The sequence below is a fragment of the Clytia hemisphaerica genome, unplaced genomic scaffold, assembly GCF_902728285.1.
Source record: "Clytia hemisphaerica strain Z4C2 unplaced genomic scaffold, Clytia hemisphaerica genome assembly, whole genome shotgun sequence".
In the NCBI taxonomy this organism is placed as follows: Eukaryota; Metazoa; Cnidaria; class Hydrozoa; order Leptothecata; family Clytiidae; genus Clytia; species Clytia hemisphaerica.
The window spans coordinates 989,445-1,014,195 of record NW_027103633.1 but is presented as its reverse complement, the minus strand read 5'-3'; the positions used below and the strand labels follow the sequence as shown (position 1 = coordinate 1,014,195).

At 33.2% G+C, this 24,751-nt stretch overlaps 2 protein-coding genes and 1 long non-coding RNA gene across 3 annotated transcripts; all 3 read left to right on the top strand.

The window, feature by feature from the left end:
* Positions 1-3,056: 3,056 nt before the first annotated feature.
* LOC136802679 (uncharacterized) lies at positions 3,057-7,091 on the top strand. The gene has a single exon (XM_067059439.1). It carries the CDS (start codon positions 3,057-3,059, stop codon positions 7,089-7,091), a length of 4,035 nt encoding a protein of 1,344 aa, XP_066915540.1.
* A 787-nt stretch (positions 7,092-7,878) lies between these two features.
* LOC136802652 (uncharacterized) lies at positions 7,879-9,174 on the top strand. The gene is made up of 2 exons (XR_010846029.1): positions 7,879-8,215; positions 8,637-9,174. It is a non-coding gene; the product is annotated as an uncharacterized lncRNA (long non-coding RNA).
* Positions 9,175-11,296: 2,122 nt separating this feature from the next.
* On the top strand, positions 11,297-14,542 carry LOC136802651 (uncharacterized). The gene is made up of 4 exons (XM_067059414.1): positions 11,297-11,315; positions 11,714-11,788; positions 13,118-13,321; positions 13,624-14,542. Coding segments are annotated over exons 1-4 (1,128 nt in total). The 5' UTR covers positions 11,297-11,314; the 3' UTR covers positions 14,472-14,542.
* The last annotated feature ends 10,209 nt before the right edge of the window (positions 14,543-24,751 follow it).

The window sequence follows — 24,751 nt, the reverse complement described above, 5'->3', positions numbered from 1 at the left end:
TATATCTGGATAACGGATAATGGATATTGTTATCTCATGTCGGAAGTTATTTTTGCCACCGCAGGAAGCCTAAAGCTTCCGAGGATGGCATTCATAGCTTCACTCGTGAGGGAAAGTTGGGAAAACATCTCATAATTTTGCGCGCGCGTTTCAGTATTTTAGTTCCGCTTAGCGGAACATTATCAATTAACGGTTATTTGATTTCCCGGAATGAAGAGCGATAAGCCGTGTTTTACAGGATAGCTCTTTTTTAGCTTGCGCGGCGGACGTTTGTTTCTTCCTATCGTGTCGGAGCTTTCAAACAATGTCAATTGAATTATCTGGTATTTCTTCTATTGACTATGTTTCAAACGATCAGCCGATGGCTCTGGCTTTAGGTATAAGGTAATGTCAGCGATAAAAAAGGAAAGTTGGTGGACCTGATGTGATGGTGGCAGACATCTTGAATTTCTCCCTGTTTCTTTAAATCTGTTTTATTCCAGTTATTAGCACAGTCCAGTAGTCCAATCGCACTACTTTTCTATAAACCCAACAATCCAGTGTGAGTTTGCTGAAAGGAAAACTAAACAATTTGAATCCTTTTTAGACATTGAGATTGATTTATATTTTCCAGCGAAACAGAACACAGACTGACAGAACAACAGTCTGACAGTTATTTATATAGTTTTTTCCATCATCGTTCTAACACTATTGATACAGAACAGCACACAGCTGACAATTAAAAGAATTTTTGAAACTGAACTAAAGTATAAAACAAGGCGCCCTATAAAAGGGAAATTCCATAAAGGAAAGTTTGCATTTTGCAAAAATCTATATATACAGTAGTTGACACTCTCTAATTCAAATTTCAAGGGATTCTCATCGAATACCACAGCATATTGAATATTGAGAAAGTCTCCCAAATCCCTAAAGTAAATATTGAATTATAGAGTAACACGGGAAGAAGAAGGCGAAGCGAAGGTTGATTATTGCGATTGGTTTTTGAACGTCGAATCAGTACAATAACCGAAGATCTTGCTGAAAATTTATATAAGTTTTTTGGAAGAAATCTTTGATATTTGCAATATTTGAGGAGTCAAATTTTGAGTTTCTAATTTGAACGCAACAAAATCGAACATTTGAATTTCAAAATATCTGGCATTTTTTTTGTTACTAGAAATCAAATAAGAGAGTGGTTTTTCAAAACCTTTAAAGTGACTTCAAATTTTTATCCAAAACGGGCTTATCAAATAGTAGAACGTCAAATTAGACAGTGTCAACTGTAATTACATTTTTTGCTTTTTGCTCCTAAAATAATTTGAAGATTTTTCACAGTATGGCAGAGGAAGACTTTGCGATTAATCTAGACACTGCATTGAATGTTGCACATTTCCGAAATTCAAGCAGGACAACTGGCAGTCGTACCTATTCTTGCGCTGTTGATTGCTTTCTTGAAATATGTTACCGCTTGCTTCTTCCAGAAATGAAAGCTAAAGTATCATATGAAAAATCAAGTGATTTTTTTAAGCTGCTTCAATTAAGTGGATCAATGGAAATTTCACTTGAAGATTACGATATGAAAAGTAATGCTTTTCGACTGCTGGATGAAATTAGGGAACCGGTATGGTCTAAGATTATTGAAAATTGTGGTACCTTTGTGAGAAGAAATAGCGACGCAGAGTTTCAAGAGATTTTTGGAAGTAATATTTTCAAAGAATTATCAGAAGAAGAGAGACATGTTTTTGAAACAAGTTTTGTAATTCAGGGTACTTGTAATAGTTGTGGTAGTGAGAAGGAACAAAGAGAAAACGGGTAGCATTGTCAGTCTTCTTTCGCATTTTTTATATCCAGAGATTTTAGTTGATGCAAGTTTGTGGCCAAACTGTGTATCAAATTCTCTTAATCCAAGCTCAGAAATTAATTGTGATTCTTGCTCTGTCAACATACCAGCACAGATTCAAGTTGTCAATTTGCCTATTTTTCTTCTTATAGAACTCTGTACAATTGTAGATTTTTTGAGGAGATTATAGTAAAAGAAAATAGCTACACATTACATGCCATTGTAAGGAATTGTGGTGCCCATTTTGCATGTGGTATATTTATTGAGAATAAATGGATTTACATTGATGATTTAAATCCTGAAAAAATTTGTTTTCAAAACATTAATGAAATGTTTTCTGAAAACAAAGGAGGTTGGTTTTTTGCCTTTTATAGAAAATCTGATTCTGAAAAAATTGACTTTGTTATAGATACTACTAACCCTCTTAACACAGAATTGTCTATCAATAATGAAGAAAATGAGATCAAAAAAACATATCCTAATCGAAAGAGAAATCCAATAAACTATGAAGGTCTTTGCAGTACAAGCAACAAAAAAAGTAAATTTGATGATTTATTTGAGAAAATCAACCAAAAGGTTAAAATTTTGAAACGAAAGGAAGAAAATAAAAAATTTTACGACTCGCATTCTGTGAAAATAAAAGCAAATTATGACCATGAAAAGCGAATAGCTCATTACAACCCTGAAAAGCGAAAGCTAGTGTATGATTCTAATAAGCGAAAAGAACGATACAATCCAAAAGAGCGAAAAGAAAGATACAATCCAAAACAACGAAAAGAAATGTACAATTTAAACAAGCAAAAATTAAATTCACAGTCTGAAGAAAAGAAAGTCAACTACAATATATGTAGTGAAAAATATGAAAAAATTTCAGCAGTCAATGAAGTTTATTATGGTTCAATGTCAAACATGTTTTGAAACTTGGCCTATCAAAAGCACGTTAAAGTCAGTTTGTAATTTTAATTGTACTCGCTGCAAGAGAGATAAAGGGACTCCAAAAAAATTCAGTGCTGATAATAATATGAAACCAAGTCCTGTCCCAGAATCACTCAAAGGTCTAACACAAATTGAAGAAATGCTTATAGCTAGAGCCTTTCCTGTAATGCAAGTATACACCCGCCCAAGGGGAGGTCAGAGAGCTTATAAAGGTCATGTTTTGAATCTGCCTCACAATGTACAAAAAATTGCAGATGTACTTCCAAGAGAGCCCTCTGAAATTCCTATAGTGATTTTTAAAATGAATGGGAAAAATAATACCTCAAAGGAACTTGTTGTTCGACGTGAGAAAATTCTACAGGCATTATTGTGGTTAACTGGTAAAAATGGACAAGGTGAACCTAACAACTTTTTGTATAGTGAAATCACTTTAGACATGGAAAAACTAGAAAGGCTCCCTGAAAATGGATTTGTCACTTTACCTGAATTGAATGAGAAAAAAAATGATTCAGAGTCTTTAGAGGAAGGTGAAAAAAATGAAAGTGATGAGGAAAGTGAAGATGTCAGTGAAAGTGAAGAATTACCAGATTTAGGTCCAATTAATGATGATATTGATGAACGTGTTTTCAATGAAAACACTGAAATGAGAAGCTATTTACCATCCAAACTAAAGAAAGCAAAGGAAGCTGACTTAACAAAAAGTGAAATTTTGAATACGAAAACTGAAATTGATATTGGAAGCTCTCCTCTTAGTGAATTCAATACACCATATTTAGCCAGTCTTGCGTTTCCAACATTGTTTCCTGACACAAAAGGAGACCCAACCAACCCTGCAATCATTAGGGAAATAGCAAAGAGTGAAACAGAGGGTTTTGCTGAAAAATTAAAACATTTAATTAAATTTGCAGAAATTGATGACAAAGGAAAGTGGTTTTACAGATTTTCATCTCATCCAAGATTTTCTTTTTGGGGTTTCAATATGTTATATAGAAAGAGATTAATCAATCAAGGAAATTTTTTCATCAAACAAAACCCAGGTGAAGCAAACTTGAGTGTTGAAGAATTATGTGATCTTGTAAGAGACAATGATCACTATGTAGTTATGAAAAAATTGCAAAGATACTCAAAGAATGTCACAGGTACCAATGCCTATTGGTGTGATGTCAAAGAAAAGTTAAAAGCAACAATAACACAAATGGGTACACCAACAATTTTTTGGACACTCAGTATGGCTGACTTTCACTGGCCAGACATCCATGACTTATTTCTTTCTAATGAATCTGAAAATACAGATTTTAGACAAAATATAATTGATAACCCACATATAGTAGATTGGCTATTTACTGAACGTGTTAAAAATTTTGTGAAACACTGGCTGTATGAATCGTTAAATGCTGAATGGCATTGGTACAGGTTTGAGTTTGCAGTCATGCGTGGCTCAATCCATTGCCATGGCTTAGCAAAATTAAAAAGTGATCCAGGAATTTGTGAATTGACGGAAAAGGCTCTGCAAGGTTTTTTGGCTAAAGAAACTTTATCAAATCAAACAGAGATTGATCTTGAAAATAATACTCTGTTACATGTTGCTATTATGGAAGGAAATAGCGCAGAAAGGCAAATTTGTGACTATGTTGATTCTTTAATGACAGCTATCAATCCAATTGATGGACCTGCTAATGAATGGGAAAAGCCAAGTGTTCATCCCTGCAAAATTAGGCTAGAGGATATACCTGAGGAAGATTTAGAACAAGATTACATAGATCTAGCTAATAGTGTGCAGCGACACACAAAATGTAGTTCTGCTTACTGTCTCCGAACTAAAAATGACAAACAGGAGTGTCGTTTTAAATTTCCTTTTGAAAGTTGTGAGAAAACACATTTAATATTTGAAAAATTGAAATTGAAAGGAGGTAAAGAGAAGTATGTTCCCAATATTGTTTTGAAGAGAAATGATCCTAGAATGAATAGACACCAACAGTTGCAATTGCAATCATGGAGAGCTAACTGTGATATACAAATAATACTTGACCACAATGCTTGTTTGAATTATATTGTTAAATATGCTTCGAAGGCAGAAAAAATATCTGATGTTGCAAAAGAAGCTTTTACATCTGTCATTGAGAATCTTTCAGGAGAAGAGACCTCTGGTAATATTTTTCGAAAATTGATTATTAAATCTGTTGGTGAAAGAGACTTTAGCGCTCAAGAAGTCATGCATCAAATTATGTCTTTAAAATTACATTGTTCTTCATTTGAAGTAATAAGTTGTTCTCTTGAGGGCTCAAGGCAAATAAAAATAGCTAATGGCGAACTTGAAACCAAAACATCTTTTTTAGACGATTATGCCTCTAGATATATGCATGAAGATGATGAAATTAGACAAAGCAATCTTATCGATTTTATTTCAAAATGGAAATTAAATGCAAAAGACAAAAAGATTCAAAAAAGAAATAAGTCAGTAGTTGTTCGTACTTTTCCAAACTACAGTCCAAACCCCAAAAATGGCAGTTATCCTTTGTTTTGTAAATTTCAATTGATCAAATACAAACCATGGAAGGATACTACGGACACTCTATGGGAAGGGTTACAAGCAACGAATGAGACATTCTGCCAGAAATGGAAGGAGTTTTTAAACAGTCCTTTAGGAAAAGAATTAGTCCCAGATTGGAAAAGGCATTACATTAATGCAAACAACTCTGAACATCAGGTTGAGAATGAAGAGAGTGATGAAAATGATGAACAGAACGAAAATAGTTTTTTACGTGAAGATTGGATGGAAATAGCGGATGTAAATTCAGTTCCTAGTAACATTTCTGAAAATCGAGAATATTGGACAGATTCCTTTGACTCTTATACTCAAGAACAAATTAATTCGATGCCATTTTGGATTGAAGAAATGAAAAATTCTTTCCAAAACAAAAATACCACTGATTACAATCAATATCAAGTAGAAAATTTGAATGCCGAACAACTTCAGGCTTATAATATTGTCCATGATCATGCCAGTAAAGCAGACGAAGAACCCTTGCTAATGATAATTACTGGGATTGCAGGAAGTGGAAAGTCATATTTAATCAATTGTATTAAGAAACTTCTTGATAAAAAGTGCCTATTGACATCTTATTTTGGTATCGCTGCATTCAACATTAATGGACGAACATTGCATAGTACTCTTCGATTGCCAATTAGAGACAAATTAAATCATGAACTCAAAGGAAATTCGCTTGGCAATTTACAAACCCGTCTTAAAGACGTAAAGTATATCATTATTGATGAATTCTCTGTAGTAGGTCAAAGGCTGCTAGGCTGGATAGATAGTCGATGTCGTCAGGCAACAGGAAAAGAAGAAACATTTTTTGGTGGAATATCCATTATATTAGTAGGAGATGTTGCACAGTTACCACCCGTTATGGATGATGTATTGTATAATATCAAAGCAAAAAAAGGGAAAGCTACTGAAGGATTTTTAGCCTATTGTTGTTTCAGAACTGTTGTAGAGCTTAAATCAAATATGCGGTCAACTGGGGAGGATGTTTCTCAAAAGAAGTTTAGAAATGCTTTGAGGAATTTGAGAAATGGAAATTCAACAATCGAAGACTGGAACTTCTTCTTAACTAGACAACCAGAAAAAAACTTTATTGACTATAATAATTGCACTAGGTTGTCGTTTGCAAATGAGGCTGTGAATGAGCATAATACCAAAATGTTAGATTCTTTGCAATCACCAATTGCAGTAATTAAAGCCAAAAATACACCGCCGAGTGCATCAAAATTATCATCAGAAGAATTTTCTTTAACAAATAAAGTTTTTCTTTCTAAAGGTGCTAGGGTTATGCTTACAAGAAATCTGTGGCCAGATGTAGGACTTTGTAATGGAAGTTTAGGTATTGTTAAAGATATAATATTTCAAAGAAATCTTCTGCCACCTTCACTTCCTATTGCTGTTATTGTTAAATTTGACAAATATACAGGGCCAAGCTTTTTTAACGAAGAAGATAATTGTGTCCCTATTGTGCCTATCGTAGAAACATTATCTGATGATAACGTTCAGAAAGAAAGGATGCAGATACCTTTGAAACTTGCATGGGCTTTAACTATTCATAAATCTCAAGGTTTAACTTTAGATAAAGTTGTAGTGGATTTAGGAAAGAGAGAAAGTATGGATGGGTTAACTTACGTTGCATTGTCACGTGTTAGAAAATTAAAAGATATGGTTATTGAATCATTCCCATTTGAAAGAATAAATAAATTGAGTAACAGTAAAAGTTTTAAATATAGGATACAAGAAGAAAAAAGACTTAAAGAATTAGCAGCAAGAAACAAGCCACATCAGTAAAATTACCTTAAAGGAACTATTTTTGGCAGGAACTGATTTTTGCGGTTCACAGTTTTGAGATTCTTTGCGGGAACTTAATTTTGCAGATTTCTCACTTGAAAAAAAATTAGAGCCGTTCTGTGACTTATTCGACCATTGTTTTTCGCATTTGAAAAATTTTGCGGGTCTAAATCCGCAAAAACTGCAAAAACTAGTTCCCGCAAAAATTAGTTCCCTTAAGGTAATTAGAGATACTTAATAAAATTATATGCATTATATGCATTTGACATCAGTCGTCGGGGGGGGGGGGCTACTTAGGTAGGTGTGGGTATTTTGCAGAAAAGTGTTATTCTATGTTTCAATTTGAATCTGATATTTTAATTCGAGAAATTTGATAGTGTTTTAAAGTTTGTTTCAAAAAAGTGTGCAGTTCTATTGGCTTTCATTTGAGAACAAGGTCTATGTAGTAGATGAATTTCCTTAAGCCTTCCTTCCATTCCCTGGTTCACAAATACTAGCTAAAAAGACTGCATATTTTTTTGACACAGACTTAAAATCAGGTGAACTTTTTATTGATCATTTCGATCAAGCACTGGTATTATTGTATTTAGTACTTTTTGAGGACCTCCACCTGGTTGAAGTTAGCAACAAAATTTGAAACATTTTGATCGATATTTTTATATTCTGCAAAAGGTGCCCTACCTTTATTTTTATGCGTAATTTCTATTCGCGTTTTCATTTCTATGTTTTTTTATTATTCGTTTTAATTTTTTCATTATTGTAACTCAATTTGTATCAGAGCATTTTTATATCATATAGCTTATATTTTAATAAAGAATTATTTTATCATTGTAGTAAAGTTTTTGTGATATCTTTTGTACATCACTTTTGCTGTTAATGGATGACTTATTTTGTCAAACTTGTTTCCATGGTACAAATGAATTTGATATCTTACTTTGTTATTCATATCACAGGTAGTAATAAACAATCATTTAAAATGAAATAAGTAGAAGAATGAATCAAAATAACATGGATAAATAGATTATTGTTGAATTTGTCAAAGCAGATATTGGGTCAACATTCATCCAAAAATTATCATCCAGTATCATCCCCTAAACTCAAAGCTTTAATACACCTGCTCAATCGTAAGTAATAATTTTTCTTTTGTCCTCTTGAGCAGCTGCATGTTTTCTATTATTACAAATACAAAGATGTTTTTCTGCTGATTTACAAAATAACATTTTAATAATATCAATCATCAGAAACATCATATTAGGGGTCCAAAAAAGTTAACTGTATTATTTGAATATTGGTAAAAAATCCATATTGAAAAATTTTGGGGTTAGATATAAATATATCAAATATTATGGTTGTGGAATAGATGTTTTTCGTGCAACTAATTTTATTATAGACACCCAAAAATTAAGAAAAATATATCTTGCATATATATCAGTTCAATGAAAATTTGTTCCCTTGAGGCTCCAGCCATGGAGAAAATGGTCCTGTAAGCTATGTATTTTTTTCAGAAATCTTCTAATCTTTTGTTTCAATTTTCTTCTATTTAAGCTTTCACACGGATGTGTATGCCTTTATCCTGGAAGGTAGATGTACAATAAATATTACACATTACAAGTTGGATGATTTCCAACTCTGAAAGACATCGCTGTTGCAATTAAGAAAAAGATGAAGGACAACCCGTTGTGGAAAGAAACAACCATAATATCCTCTTAAGTTTCGAAAAATGCTCGTATTACCTCGTTTCATTTCATGTTCCTGATATCACGTGATTATAATCCTTGCGTGCTGTTTTGGTTTATTGGAATACTCGATCCAAAACGGAAAAGTTTTTCGGCGATTATTACCTTGTTTCAGTTTGTTCCTGGTATCTTCTGATTTTGATTATATAGTGCTATTGGAGTTTATTGGATTACGGAAGCTAATTTGAAATTATATCGGATGATTTATTTGTTACCAAATTGCATCGTTTTTTATGCGGACATTAAATTTTGTCGTTCAATTTTGTCAATATAAATTCACTACAATTATTTATATTATTTGTCATAGCTCAAAGAAAATGCTTTTGAGAATAAATTTTTCTAATATACTACGAACTTTTCATTTTAAGAGATTAACAAGCGCTGCAAGATGTTAAACTTTTCAATTCATCAGTCCTTACTACTTTAAGATAATGTTTTCATTCATTTACAAATTAGGCATAAAACTTAATACATACTGACAAGCGAAATTGACAAAAAAGATTTGGGTTGCGCGCCGTGAGAGCATAGGGGAATATCGTTTTGTCGTTTGAAGATACTGTGTAAGCAGATTATAGAAATAACGTTAAAGTGGGGAGTGCACGAGTTGATTTCCGAAAAATGGAGGAATTTTCTCGTGATTTTCTGAAATTCTGTAAAGTACATTAAAGGAAGAAATTTTTGGCCAAAATCGATATTAAAGAAGCCAAAAAACCTGTTTTAAGGCCTGAAATAGCACGAATTAGAGGAATACGTGAAATGAATCAAATTTAGGGGGAATTTAATTTGGCGGATGGAGGAAAAAATAAATTTTGGCGGGAACTTAATTTAGTGGATTTAGGTCTATCTCCCAAATTTTCTTTCCGCTAAAATTTCTTCCGTAAACGTATTTTCTCAACTCTACTATTTTTTCGTTATTTGCGTAAATTTTTCTGAAAAGTGATTCTAGCATCAATTCCAAAGTACTTAAATAAAACTCCTTAAATATTGACATTACGAATTAAAAATTTATCTATTTATGATATCGAATTAATTTTAGGATTGAGTAATAATAATGGAAAGTCATAATAAGGGAAAAAATTTCACGGGAACCTACTATCACCCTTTATTTTCCTTTTTTTTTCGTTTTTCGAATATTTCTAAAAAAATTCTCAAGTCCCTTGGAACGAAAACCGCGAAAATTAGTTCCAGAGAAATGCATTTTATTCGAATCTTTTTTTATCACGAAAAAAAGTTCTTAAGGACTCGCTGTTTCTGGGTACGGGCGGGTGTCAGAATACTGTAAAAGGAGTTTCTAATAATGGCGGTCCGAATTAAAAATATTATTTTCTAGAGGGATCAAGGCTCATTTCCCAGCCCTAAGAAGGAAGACCTCCCCAAAAGTGGCAAACCCCCACATTTAGAAACATGAGAAAAATTGAAACCCTCTAACCAAATTTGCTGACTTAATGCTTTTTTACCCCAAGCTAGCTATAATCTCACTGCCGTTTTAAACATTACAACCAATAATAGAGGCCATTTTTTCAGATTCTAAAAAGGTTTAGAATTATATATAGGTTCAAATCTTTTTTCAAATTGATGACGTCAGCCAAAATTGGAAAAAATCAAGTCACCAATTTCATTGAAATTTTTTATTGATATTATTGGTCTCAAGGGGGGGGGGGGGGGTACTAGCGTTGGAGATTGTCGCGGGTACGTGCAGACCTGACCTTCGAAACCCGACCCTTAGAGAGACTAAATTTTAGTGAAAAAGTGATCCTTTTTAAAAATTATGTCGAAATAAAAAGATTTTCTTAAAACTCGTGAATTCTTCGACCCTCTCATAGAGAGACTACATTGACTAAAACTCGAGAATTTTCCGACCTTTAGGAGAGAGACTACTCTTATTGAATTTTTTTCTAATTTTTGTAACACCCTCTTAGAGAGACTTTAGAAGGTGAAAACCCGACCCTTAAAGTCCTCACATACCCAGCTCCCATATTTTTGTCTAAGTACCCCCCCCCCCCGAGGTATTGGTGAGATGCATCTTTGGTCCAAATTTGGTAAAAGATAGGTTGCATACTTTTATAGAGCGAGATATATACTAGCAATTTTACGATTTATGACGTCAAAATTTGATGATCTTATTTAGAAACAATTTAATTACGTCACAACCGGGTTTTGAAACTTCAAGATAAATAAAAGTTAAAACTAAAAATTCACAACATACACTATATGCTATCCGTATGTATGGTTATTCGCATGCCGCATATTAGAAGAACGCGCGAAACACGCCGTTTAATGGTGTGCAATGGTGGGCGGGATGTGATGGGATGGGGCGGCAATGGCTCAAAAACGCCATATTGGGTGATAAAAAGTCCGTCAGCCGAGAAATAATTTGACTGGGAACGAATTATTTCTCGATAAATATTTCAAATCATTTTCTATCATCCTCATACCCACCTACGACTCACTAATTGCTGCTGCTCGAACATCAAAAAAGAAGTCAAAAGTAAGTGCAAACTCTTTTTTTCTGACCTAAAAACTCCTTTTCACCTTATTTTCCTATCTCTTTTTGCTGTAAAGGCTCCGAGAAGGATGATCAGAGATGAATTTCTGATGACATCATTTATTTACACACATTTTTTTATTTGGGGGTTTACCCAGGTTTTGCCTCGCTAACCTCAAGCTGAATTGGAAAGAATGGTCAAATCTTACCTGGGAAGTTAAGTCCATATTTAGACCATTTCAAAAGGGGGAAGAAATTACCTAAATGTAAACAAACCAGGAAACCCCAGAAATCTGTCTACAAGTCATTCTCTGTACATTTGGTACCAAAATTTAGATGGATTGTCGGTCTCTTTCTAAATCTATAAATCTGACTTCAAAAGTGATGTTTTTATCTTTTAGTGAGTCAACAAAACAAACAATCTAATATAAAGAAGACAACTAGATCAGCAACAAAGACGAGCAGTGAGAAACATGGTGAGTCCACTTATTTTATGCCAGGCTTTTGCAGCCAATTGTGTCAGGATTTAAACCTGCTTTGTTTGGCTGGGTACCTATAGTAAGTAGGGGTGTATCTACATGAAATAGTTTTTCACAATTTATTCACCTAGACATTATTTTTCCCCTATCTATTACTTTTTGAATTTCCAGTCATTCTATATGATGTGTGTCCAGCATTTAATTATTGCTGATGCAAATAGCTGACACCAGTGTAATGTATTATAGAACTTGTAACTCTAAAACTTAAAAATAGAGCTCATTTTAAGACCGCAACTACTGTACTGTGGTTTGATGTCTAATCTTGTCATGAATGAATGTTGGAATGTTTTGTCTTCACTTTAATCGCTGTATTTGTTTGAGTTGAGTTTGAGTCAGAGTTGTGTTAGAGCTATTTTGGTCCTTTCAAATTGGTACCAATTATATTTGTTTGTTTTGACTTTTGATAAAAATGCTTTTTTTCCATTGCAGTTTTGCCTATAGACGGGTTTCAATGTTTTGATTTTTGTGCGGGCGGTCCAATGCGGGCGGGCCAATGCGATCGTTTTTTTGGAGGCAAAAAGACTTACGATTTAAATGGAGGCAAGTGGATATCAATCAATATTTCGAAAAGTACCAGTCAAATCTCTTTGAAATTTATGAATAGTAAGCCTATATACCTCTCATAAAACATACTGAAATTTCTATTCAAAAGTCCTACCAGAAACTTCGTTACAACAAAAAATCTGCTTGCCTCCAGCTAATGTTATGGTCTTTTTGCCTCCAAAAAATCGGACGGAAAGTCACGTGACTAAACAAATGACGTTTCACGAAACCCGTCTATAGCGTCACTATTTTAATCGTAAAGTTTTCCCGGGCCTAATCCTCTTCATCCCGTCTCGTAATCTTAAAAATAATATACTGTTCTTTTGAAAGGACTAATAATGGCTGTGCCCTAAAAGATGTCATGGGATCCCAGGCTTAGCCCCCTACTATATGCAAACAAATGTGGATTATAGAAAGGCTGAATTGCTTTTTTCGAAATTTTTTCTTTGCCCAAATTCATTTTACACTATTTTGAGTCTAAAAAGTTTGAAATTTGTGTGGTTAGGGGGATATAGTATGTATGCGCATTTTTTTCAAATGACGTTTTTTAAACAATACATAGACAAAAATGCCTCTGGAGTTGAATTTTTGAATGCCCCTGTGGAATTTATTTATTTCAGTTTATTTTTGAGTTGGGGGCTAAAGAATATGGGAAATAAAAATGCAATGCTAATTTAAACATTTTTAGATGACAGTAAATATCATGCACTTATTTTACCTTAGATTCTAAACCGTTTTGTGGTAAAGATGAGAGTTTTGAGATGCCATGTGAAGTAAAGAATAGTGAAAGAGCTGGTACAGATGATGAAAGCAAAAAAGAACAAACAAAAAGAAAAGCTAGCAGTGCACCGACTGGTTCACCAAAGAAAGCCAAATTGTTTTGCTCGGGAACAGCATACCAACCCAAAGCTCCTGCAAATGCGATAGGTATTGTTTTTGGTTAAGAATTATACTAATTTTTAAATTTCTGGCTGTCAAAATGTTAACTAGAAAATTTGAACAAATATTTTGACGCCCTCACCAAATTTCTGAAAGAACCTAATCTAGACTTATGGTATCATTAAGTTGGTACTAATTTTTATAGAACTAATTTTTGTGGTAACTAAATATTGTGATTTTGGGTGTCTACCGCGCAGTTTTTAATTGAAATCTATAAAAACCCCTAGGAAAATGAAAGAATTTCAGAATTTCAGCAAAAAGTGTATCAATTTCTTTTTTCCTTATTCAAGATTTTGCTGGCTTCATTGCATGTGTGTCACCCGTACGGTTATCCTATCAATCGAAGAAGGAGCACTTTAATGTGTTCATCAAAACCAAACCAACTTCATTTGCAAAAATCACAGTGTCAAGCACAAACAAACAATTTTCCGCAATACGTCAAAACTTTCTCGATTATTTTCACAACAAGGAGCCCGTCACAATCAAGTCATGCTTGCCCTTGAATGGTAGAAACTTTTTCAATGCATATTCCTTTGTACAACCTTGTGAAAGGCAGTTAACTTTTAACTTAAATGATGCGGATGCTACACCATTAAACGAGATCGAATCAAATTCAATCACTGAGTCCATAGTTGGTAAACTCAGGTTCCGTGGCCCTGTTCAAGTGAAGCCCTATACCACTAGGGGTGGCAAGGCAAGAACGGACAAGATGCGGGAATGTGTTATCTCCGATGGATCCACCTGCCTTTTGATTACGTTTTGGGCAGATTTTCTCGACTATATAGTAGAGGATAAATTAATTCAGTTAACTAACATTAACTCAAAAACAATCTCTAATGAAATTAAACTCACTACTGATCCCAATTCTGCCATATGTTTTTTAACAGAAGAACTTACATGTGGGTTTGAAAATTACGAACAGGATTTAATTGTTCCTAAAAATTCTATTGAGTGTGTAAAATGCGTGGTGTGCATAAAGAAATTTGAAACCTACCAATGTTGCAAAAATTGTAAACGAAGACTTCAAATTAACAGTGGTACTGGCATGGCCGACTGTGTTTGTGGAAGGATTTTCGATACAAACCAAATGAACTCAAGCGACGAATTCAAAAAACGTTGTTGCAACCATCGAATTTAAAAATTCTCAAGACATAACACTGCAAGCAACATTTTTCAAAGACACTTTAAAAGCTCTCTTCGAAATCATGGATGATGATACAAAATTGAAACAAAAACTGTTACAAATGTGTGACATAGATGTTCATTTGAACTCAAAACAAATAGTGGCAAAGACAGAAGCTTGCAAGCATTGAAATGCATTTTATACTTTTTTATCGTTGTTTTTAAAAAATTGATTGGCAAAATTTGTAGTTTGTGTAGATTATTTGTTTCGTTGTAGTTGTTTTTTGTGATGAAAAATGAAAGTTGTGTTAGAAATCTTTCTTTTTATGATTAAACTTTCTTGTTTGAACTGGTTTGAAATGAACATTAGACGTATTTAAAAATGCCAGCCAACTAAATATTAATTTCTACAGTGAATCTTTCTATTATCTGAACAAGCGTTCCTCCGCTTATAATTCTTTAAAAAAATCTGCACTATTGTATTTATAGTCTTTTCATTTTCATTTGGGTGAACTTTACTTTTCACAGCTTGCGATTTAACCCTTTCGCAGCGAATATATTTTAGCACTTTTTTAGAAATCTCAACCTTTACCGTTTGCTTCGAATTTTATGCTGCTTGTGTTTATTTAAAGATAGGGTTGTTATACATTTTTGGAAAGCATATGAAATAAGCTTTCTTTTGGTATATAAATCATCTATATAGCATTTGGTGATATTTCAAAAATAAATGTAAAATTTTTTGAAAATTTTAGGATTTTTTTAAAATTTTTAAAAATTTTGCCTTTGAGGGGGTCTAAAATTTTGAAAAACCACAAAGAACGTCTGAAATCTCCTAAAAATAAAGTAGGACATAGTACCTCACGATTCAACAAGAAAAACTGTCATTCTGAGTATTTTTTGAAAAAAAATAACCTAAAATAGACAAATTTTAGCAAAAATTTTTGGCCTAAGATTTCCTTTGCAGAAAATTTCATGAATTCATAAAAATGCCATAAAAGTTTAGCACTTCGTTTGTTTTTCAAAAAACTTGGCAGAAAAGGTACTTATAATGTTGGTAACAATTGTGCAAAAAATTGAGTGCTAAATCTTATCTGAATCGAAAATATGATGCTAAAGCTGAGGGGGGCCACATATGGACCCCCTCGCTGCGAAAGGGTTAATTTTGATACTCTTTTTAAAAAAGCACTTGAAATAATTAGAGTAACAAAATAAAATTAAAAATTCGATAAATTGGAATTTAAAGATAATATTCTATTATTTTCTCACTCAGTCTTTTGAAACACAGCACTCACTCCTTAGAATTTTGTATCAATATAAGACATAAGCATGCGGGTGCGCGTCAATAAGAAAAAATTTTACCGAATATTTTAACTGCATTCTTAAACGCAAATGAAAAGACTGAAACTATTATTTCGATCATTTATAAAATCCCAGCACAAGATGTTGTAATGTAAATTGTAAATATGTTGTGATGCCAAGCCTTTTAATTGGTCAAATTCCAATGAAAGTTAGAAAAAGTCTCTTGTAAATAAGTTCAAATTTACGTCCACACACTGTTTTTAATTTGTCTCCAACTCAATTATTAACATGACTGGGTAATAAATTAGCACTAAGCTGCTTGAAGTTTAAAAATGCATTAAAATCATTTTTTTAATCTGCTATTGCGGTGGCATTTTAATGACAATTATGGCTAGTTAATTCTGTCCTAGGATACAAATATCTCATCTTTCACGTATGAATAAAATTCTTAATAAGCTGGAGTAGGAAGGTATTGTAATCATCAGAGCTCAGCAAAACTTCCCTAGGTTCAGAGTTTAAAACAAGTTTATAAATATTGCAATATCCACATAAAGTAATATAAATTGAATGATAAAAATAGACAAATCTGTGGATTACATTTTTCCCTTCTTCCATTCCAAGAAATTTCTCGATTTTGCTCCAACAATTCTTCTTAAGTAGTTTATTTTTGTGGTTGGGATGCGACTTATCATACAAGCATGTATAACTCCTGACGACTTCAGATAGTTTTTCATCTTCTTCTAAATTATTTTTACCTCTTGGCATGTTGATACAAAATACAGTCACACTAACCGTTTTTTAATTTCGCCTAGCGAAAGTATTACGATAGCCTTTCGTGTTGGTGTCCTCGGAAAAAAAAAATAGAAAACGAAAGTACTCGATACGGTGGACAAACCCACTAAATTTATTTTGTTTTTCTACCTTTCCTCGGTCACACTCACCATACATAAATATTGTGGTCGTTTTTTTTCAAAAAAGAAAAATAATAAATATAAAACGTACAATTTTGAAACAATTCAAATACCATTAATATTATTTGCTCATCTTCATTGTACTTTAAACAAACACTTCATTCTTTTAATATTTTTTTGGTTATTATGCGTTAAAAATAAAGAGAATTTGGTTGAGAAGCGTAGTAAGAGTCTAATAAATAACTCTTGATAGACAGCCATATACCTTTCGGTAAATTAGTTTATACAAAGTAAACAAGGGATGACGCACAATTTGAGCATATTTATTTTTCTTATAAGCATATATTTTATAAAAATCAAATCAATAACTTTTGATAGCTGGGGATATACTTTTAGGTAATTAGTTTTTACAAGGTAGACAGGGGACTACTGGTTACAGCAGTTTTAATATGGCTCAGCCTCGCGTATTCATCATAAAAAATGACCGTGTCCGAATCATTTCTCATGACTCGACCTAAACCTTTTTTTCTAATCCACCTCGTAATTTTCTTAACAGCTTTTTCAGAGCAAGCATTATAGCATACTTTTTGCAAATATTTGGCGAAATTTTCGACTTCAAGTCGTCTTGTTATTTATTAGAACACCTAAAATTTGGCTGAGCCTGGATGTGCTTATTTTGTTAGCAATTTTCAGCCTAAAATGTTCTTAAATGTGTTCTTAATTTTTCAGACTACTCTGAATCGACAATATCATGCAAAATAAAGAGCACTTAAAATTGGTAAAATTTGGACAATATTTGACTCTCGATTTTAGAAAATCCATGCCTAAGTTCGATCAAAACTGCTTGAAAAGAGGAAAAAATTGTAGTTTTTTTGTCATTTTTTTCCAAGCTGAGTCTGGGCATGTTCTTACGATGTTCTTAATTTTTCGACGAATTTCAGCCTCAATGTTCTTATAAACTGGGTTCTAACAAAAAGAAACGTGTACACTAGAGCACACACCAAATGTCAAAAATGCTCTCATGTGATGAAGATGTTTTTATCGCAAAATGATTTGCTCTCATTTTTTCTTCGATCACATGTAATTTGATCTTATGCAAACATTGAAATAAAAGAAATGGTGGTTCTATTGTTAAAAACTATCGCGAAACAAAGTTTTCGCGATTGGATAAAATCTTGAGTGAAAACTTTTTCACTCCCTATCGTGAAATAAAATAATGCGATAGACAGGTTTATTCCGCGATGGACAGTGTCATTTATAGATGATCATTTCGCGATAGCTAAAAATAGCCTAGTGGACGGCAGGCTTTAACGGCTTTCAAATAGAAATGATTTATTTTCTATCAAAAATAATGAAAATAAAGTATAAGACCATTCTGATTAAACTGGAAGGACTATAGAGTGCTCATAAAAGATTTAGAAAAGGATACAAGGATTGATACAAAGTATGTTTAAATCTGAAATCAAGACCATTACAAGATTATTATTTGTATCAAACATTTTTATATTTTGATGGACACCCACCCTATAGACTCTCTTTCCAAGCATTTCCATAATGACTTGAAAACCCAACCCTTATCGTCCGCACTTTAATGGGATAAACTTATCACAGGGATTAAATTTCGCCGTTGAGCTCATCTGCAAAATTTTAAGATCTCACGGGGACTTAATTTCACGGATGGCACTATTGGGAGACAATATTTCACCATATTTTGTACCTTTTACAGCCAAATCATCCATGTTGGTTGTTGAAATACACATTAATAGCGCATCTTTTATGCCAGTAAACATTTAAAAAGTAGTTTATTTGACATTTTTTATGTTTTGTTTTAAAGTATTTTGGGGATAAGGCTTTTCCAAATTAATTCCGCAAAATCCGCAAAATTTTATCCCATTAAAAGTACCCACTTTTGTCTTTTCTGTAGCTGACTGAGCAATGCCAGTTTCTGCACAGATTCCCTGTGATTTGATTTGTCTAGGGAATGCAAGTTTTTTTTTCAAATATTCGTTGGATGATAATTTAGAAAACTACATCGAGCAATTAGCTTTTCAATTTTTACATTTTTAAAAGAAAATCGTAAATCAGGGAGGCAATCTTGACAAAAATCTTTCGTCGTTCCCTATACTTAAAATCAAACCACAGAGCATATAATACAATACAGTCTAAGAAATATTTATTTCCGCAAAGGTAATGTTTACTTTTTCAATTTCTTTTCAGTATAATAAAACAAAATTGGCTGAATCATTGATTTAATGGAGATAAAAAACAGCGCACAGACATAAGTAAAACACAGACAATCTTTTCGTGATAACACTCAAAAAAGCACTGTAATATATAAAGAGACCTGAAGTATTGACATTGGAATTAATAAGTTTAATTACTTTAACAATTTTGGTCAAATCAGCAAAACTATGATAAATTTATTGCACACTAGCATGTTGAAAGGTTCTGTAAGGTTCCTCTTTTGCTTTATATATCAGACATTGGGCGTCACACAATCATTCATTCCGACACGAAAAAGTACGGAACTATCAAAATATGTTTCGGAACTGAAAAACAAGGGGGTTATACCTAAACTATCTTGGAGCATAATTGATCGTGCTAGTTCGTACAAAAACGGCAGCAAAATTTGCAACCTGTGCGTGACGGAAAAGTTTCACATTATCACGTCAAAACTACCTCTCTTAAACAAAAGAACAGAACTGATTTCTAAATGCTGCCACTTAAATAAATTTATCTTGAACAATTACAAAGTCGTCCCACCGGACTAATTTTTAATGTCTTAAACTATTGTTTTTATTATCCATTTTTTCCCTTCCCTTTTTCTTATGAGAAAAAATTTTTTTGTAGTATAGTATATCTGATGATCGCACAAGGCGATTACTGACAGTAATATATGGATTTTAAATTTTAACAAATGAAAATATATGTTTATCAGACATTATAACAATAAAAGTTGCGCTACAACTGGTTATATAATCGACACGGTAGAACCTGTTTGGAATGCTTTGCATATTTCACGTTTTTGAATTCGTTTGGTGTATTCTTTGGTTTGGTTTTGAAGACTAGATGGCTGCGACTGTCAATGGCTTGATTTTAAAAACATGAAAGTATCGCATTGCTTGCTCAAAGTTTGTGAATGAAAATTGTATCAAATTAATGTATGGTGTGACAGTTTAGTGGAATATTTATCTATTGTTACTCCAAAATCTAACAACATACAGAACATATTTTTGTTGTGTTTTAACTAAGGCTAGATTAAAAAGTTAATTTTTTTGGTGTAATTAATTACACAATCTTTTTTTTTTTTAATTGACATGTTTAAACTTGATTTATTCATTCCAATTTTCTATTAAGGCCTTTAAAATTGTCATTTAATAGGTAATGCCTGGTCCAAACCCAATCAAGTTAATACTTTACAGATAATAATGAGAACCCAATTACCTTAACAGTGCAATACAAAACTTCGCTTTTAACATCCTTATAAGACAAAACTTTACTCAGTATTAGGTTCCACAGCAACGGCTTAACGTAATTTAACATAACTTGATACGTGTACTTGAGCTTGATGCTCGTACGCTTGAGCTTGTCGCTCGTGCACTGCATGATTTATATATGCATTTTGAGCTTGTCGCTCGTGCATTGCATGATTTATACATGCACTTTGAGCTTGTCGCTCCTGCATTGCATGATTTATATATGCACTTTGAGCTTGTTGCTCGTGCGTTGCATGATTTTATGATGCCTTTTGAGCTTGTCGCTAGTGCATTTTTGGGATTGGCGTCAGTCTGGTTGTCATATTGTGTTAAATATTTCGAAACGTAATAAACGTTACTTACTATTAATTGTCTAATCTTTAAGCTTTGTGAATGTGCTCCAAAATCACACAAAAAAGGGACTTTATGTTTGATCTTAAATAAATAAATTTTTTGTAACGTGTAATTCGTCAATCGATCGTTTGCTTTTTTCGGAAAAAATTTCTTAAAATATAAACTACTTTTACGCCTTGATTTTTCACATGTTCTTGTTATACATTTGAAATTTAACACAATGTGAAAGGGTGGTTGGGCGGACTAGACTCCTTTTATGTATTTATAAGCATAACACTAAGCATATTCCAGGCTCGGATATGGAGAAAATTAAATGTAAGTTTTCACCAATTTTGGATTGATTTTCGCGAGCCAATTGCTTTCAAAAATAAGGACTTATTTTCACGAGCACAGAAAATATTTACGCGAGGATAAAATTTTGCGAATCAGCCCCTTTTTGAACTAATTTCTTTTATTTTCTTTCCTAAGGGTTTCGACAAAAGTTATGATTAGTTGTTCGCGAGGATTGTATTTCGCGAATTTTGAGGAAAACTCTAATCTTCACGCAAATTAATCCACTTAAGGTACAACCAGAGCAGCAAATGGAAGCAATTGGAAGCAAATTTTAAGCAGGGGGGGTCTATGTTCTATGTTCCCAGCACCTTTGAAGCCTCAAGTGTAACGCTGTTGGGTTCTGTGTGCCTTTTTCCTTCTTAGATTTTTTTTTATTTCAGGTTGTTGTTACCCTTCAAGTAACCTCAAATGGATCGAAAATTCAAGACTTCACATAACTATGAACATATAAACGACTGGACATCCATCTCCTTTGTATTTTTGAAGATAACACTGCTAGCTTCGTTGCCGCCTCTTTAAAATCATCAAATGAAACAATAAATTCTGATGGTATATCTCTTGGGAATACCTTGCTAACAACGTCAAAATTTCGACAAAAGTCTTTGTTGTTCTACTTTTCTCAAGTCTTTTATCTATATCATAACAAAGATAACAGAGGCAAAATCATCGTCAGCTTGTCAAAACTCCGACTAATATTTCCAAATTTTGACTTAAAAGTGTCTAATAATTTTAGAGAGTGTCACATTCTAATTTCAATATTCTTATGACACAGGCTCTCAACTTTCAAGTCATAAAAAAAAATATTGGAGTGACAAAAGGGATTCAAAAATATACACGCAGTTGAAATTCTGCATTTCAGAGTTGATAAAATATATTGCAAACTCGTGAAAAAATTTGAAAATAATTTTTTTGTGCATTAGGAGTAATGTTCAAGCTCTATCAATCATTTTACCTAAACAATTCAAAGAAATAAAATTACGACGGAATATTGTCGGATTTTTTATAGCAATTTTTAAATACAGGCGGCAACGAAGCTCGCTTCAAAGCGACAATAAAAGATAGATGTCCAGTCGTTTATACGTTCATGACATAACCTATTTCGATGTAACGGATGGTTTGTAATTTTTTTGACTGAATTCTTCCTGTTTTGTCCGTCCATTTTCATTTGGAATAATCATTGATGATTTTTATCAGATACGTTAAGGTGAAAGGTGAAACAGAACACATTTTTATATAATCACAAATCCTCTCATGAAATTATTGTGCGCGCTTTGACAGTGTAAAGTAAAGTAAAGTAAAAAGTTATTATGCAAATGAAAATGGCTGGAATCTTGTCAAACCTTCAGTACTCTTAGCGCATCACATAGTTTTCATTACCAGTAAGGATACAGTAAGAAAGATTGAAAGTTAAGTTTTATGTATTTGATATTGGTTTTATTATTTAATCTGATTTTCCAGGTAGAAAGATCAGATGCCACAGAAGATTGGATGTTTTATAAAGTCTATTGTAGTCTATTGGAGAGCCTTATTGTTGTAGCGAATGAGATATTACAGTTGTCAATTCCTTTTCCTGAGGCCCGGAAAACCCGAGTTACGACGAATGACGTCATAATTTGAGACTTGTGACGTCACATTCGTCGTAACTTGGGTTTTTGTAACTCAGGTTTTCCGGGCCTCCCTTTTCCTGCTGTTCACTTTACAGTTGATGCTCTCTAATATGACGTTCTACTATTCGATACGTTCCCTTTTTCGATAAAATTAAAAGTCACTTTCAAACGACGCTCTATTATTCGATAAGCCCCCCTATTCAATGAAAATACAATCTCCCTTGAAAATCGAATTAGAGAGCGTCAACTGTAGTTTATTTATATATCCAATTGCTATAGGGAAAGGAACTTTTGCGAATCAGCTTTTTAGAATTTTTCGCCGAATTAACTTTCGTGAGAATTGCAATCATGTTAATATATTTGGCGGATAGATCAAGGGAAAGTTTGCTGTAAACTACTCGGAGTTCCAATGTTGAAATTTTTATCTTTCTTGTCTAGATTTATCTCCTAATAAATAAAAATGTCTTCCGAACTCACCGACCAAGAGACGATCGAGGCTCAAGAAGCAGAAATTTTTAGCCTAAAAGCTCAATTAGCCGGTGAGTATTTTTATTTACGGCTGTGCAAGTCAAAAGAAGATTTTTGCAAAATTTGCAACCAACTAAATTTTACAATTTCTTCTGCAAGTGAAATCTTTTTCCAATATTATTTGAAACATTTGCATCTCTACGGAAAGGATAATTTAATTTGTTTTATTTTTCAGAGTTGAAAGCAAAGAAAATCAGGAGTCATCCCGTGGAGCAATGCATTGGTAAGTGAAACTTATACTCCAATATGAAAGGAAAATATGGAAGCTCCAGGACATTTCGTTTTTCAAAATTACGTAAGCTAAGGTAAGGTACCATTCAAAAATCATCTATAAGCCAAAATTGATATTTTTAATTTTTGCCTGTTATTTGCTGGCTGGGCGTGCCCCTTCACAGGCAAAAATCAAAAATATCAATTTTGGTTTTCAAGCTTTTTCGTAGTAATATTTTTTGTTCCCTGGAAGGTTTTCTCTCGAATGAGCCAAAAAACCCTTTTTCATTTTTTGATGACGTCATCATTTATGACGTCATTTTGTCTTATCTTCTTAAGGGACCATTCAAAAAGTACGTACGCTCGAGAGGGGGAAGGGGGTACTCCCAAAAGCGTACGAGGGGGGAGGGGGTCCTTGAGGAGAAGTACGTACGCTCGTAATTTTTTTCGTCTTTTTAGAGAGAAAAACGCAATATTTTCACATCAAAAAATTGTTTTTGCGATTGTTATTTTTTATTTCTCCTTTGCTATTTTTGGGGAGGGGGGAGGGGGAGTCAAAGTGTTTTCTAATGTTTTGATGCTTGTGAGTTTTTTTAATCATCCAACATGAAATCACACCTAGCAAAAGGTCCATGCAAAACAACCAAACTGCCAAAGTAGCTAAAAAATTACCACCATCAAGGCACCATAATAGCAGTGTCATGTGTAAGAAAGCCTAGTTTATTGAAGCAGGTATTTCAAAATGTAATGTTCAGAGTTCCATGAAAATTATCACGATCAATATCCAACACTACCAGAGTTATGTTTTGCTCTTCAACCACAGCACATTTTGGTAATCGGGCAATATTACCCCTTAAAATTGGTTGTCGAATAATTGCATAAGGTGCTTTGTTATAATTTTTAATGATGTCACTTGTGAACCTCACAGAATCTAAGTTTTGATTGTGCCTACAAAAGCCACGGATTTGGTAGTAGTTCGATCTAACTTTGATAAAATCACCATCACTAATCTCCTCTGAATCGGGTATAAAAGCACATTCCAGGTCGAATCTCTTTAATGTTACTGTTCCTGTTCCCTTTTCCTCGGGAAACTCAGAAGGATGGAGCTTAAGTCCAATCTCTTCCAAATTTATGTCTCTAGCTCAACACGGTACATTATCGTTATCATCAAGCCCTGGACATACAAAAAACAAATCTACATATTCTTTTGTTTCCATTATTGGGATCGCAAGTTTTCCTTTTTCAAATTGACAATGTTTTCCATCTTTAAAATGTAGTTCTGTATCTTTGGCAAGATAACGCCATGGAGTAATTAAAATCGCATCACCAGAGGAATTGAACTTAGCAATGGCAGAGGTTTCAAGTGTTTCTGATGTTAAATAAAGCTGTAGAGGATTTACTTTTCATAGCGGTGTTGACTTCTTCACCACCAAATTTCGAAGCATAACGAAGAGCGAATGCATGTTGACTTGCACTATTGATTTGTACTGTCTACTGAGGATTTGTAATATTTGATTTCGCAGTGTTTGAGTTTTTGAGCTTCTTTCTAACATTCTTCTCCAAATTTAACACCACATA

Coding starts and splice junctions, on each gene's coding strand:
- LOC136802679 (XM_067059439.1), top strand. CDS start 3,057: ATGAATGGGAAAAATAATACCTCAAAGGAACTTGTTGTTCGACGTGAG.
- LOC136802651 (XM_067059414.1), top strand. Junction 11,789..13,117: donor GACGAGCAGTGAGAAACATG/GTGAGTCCACTT, acceptor ATTTTACCTTAG/ATTCTAAACCGTTTTGTGGT. Junction 13,322..13,623: donor AGCTCCTGCAAATGCGATAG/GTATTGTTTTTG, acceptor TCCTTATTCAAG/ATTTTGCTGGCTTCATTGCA.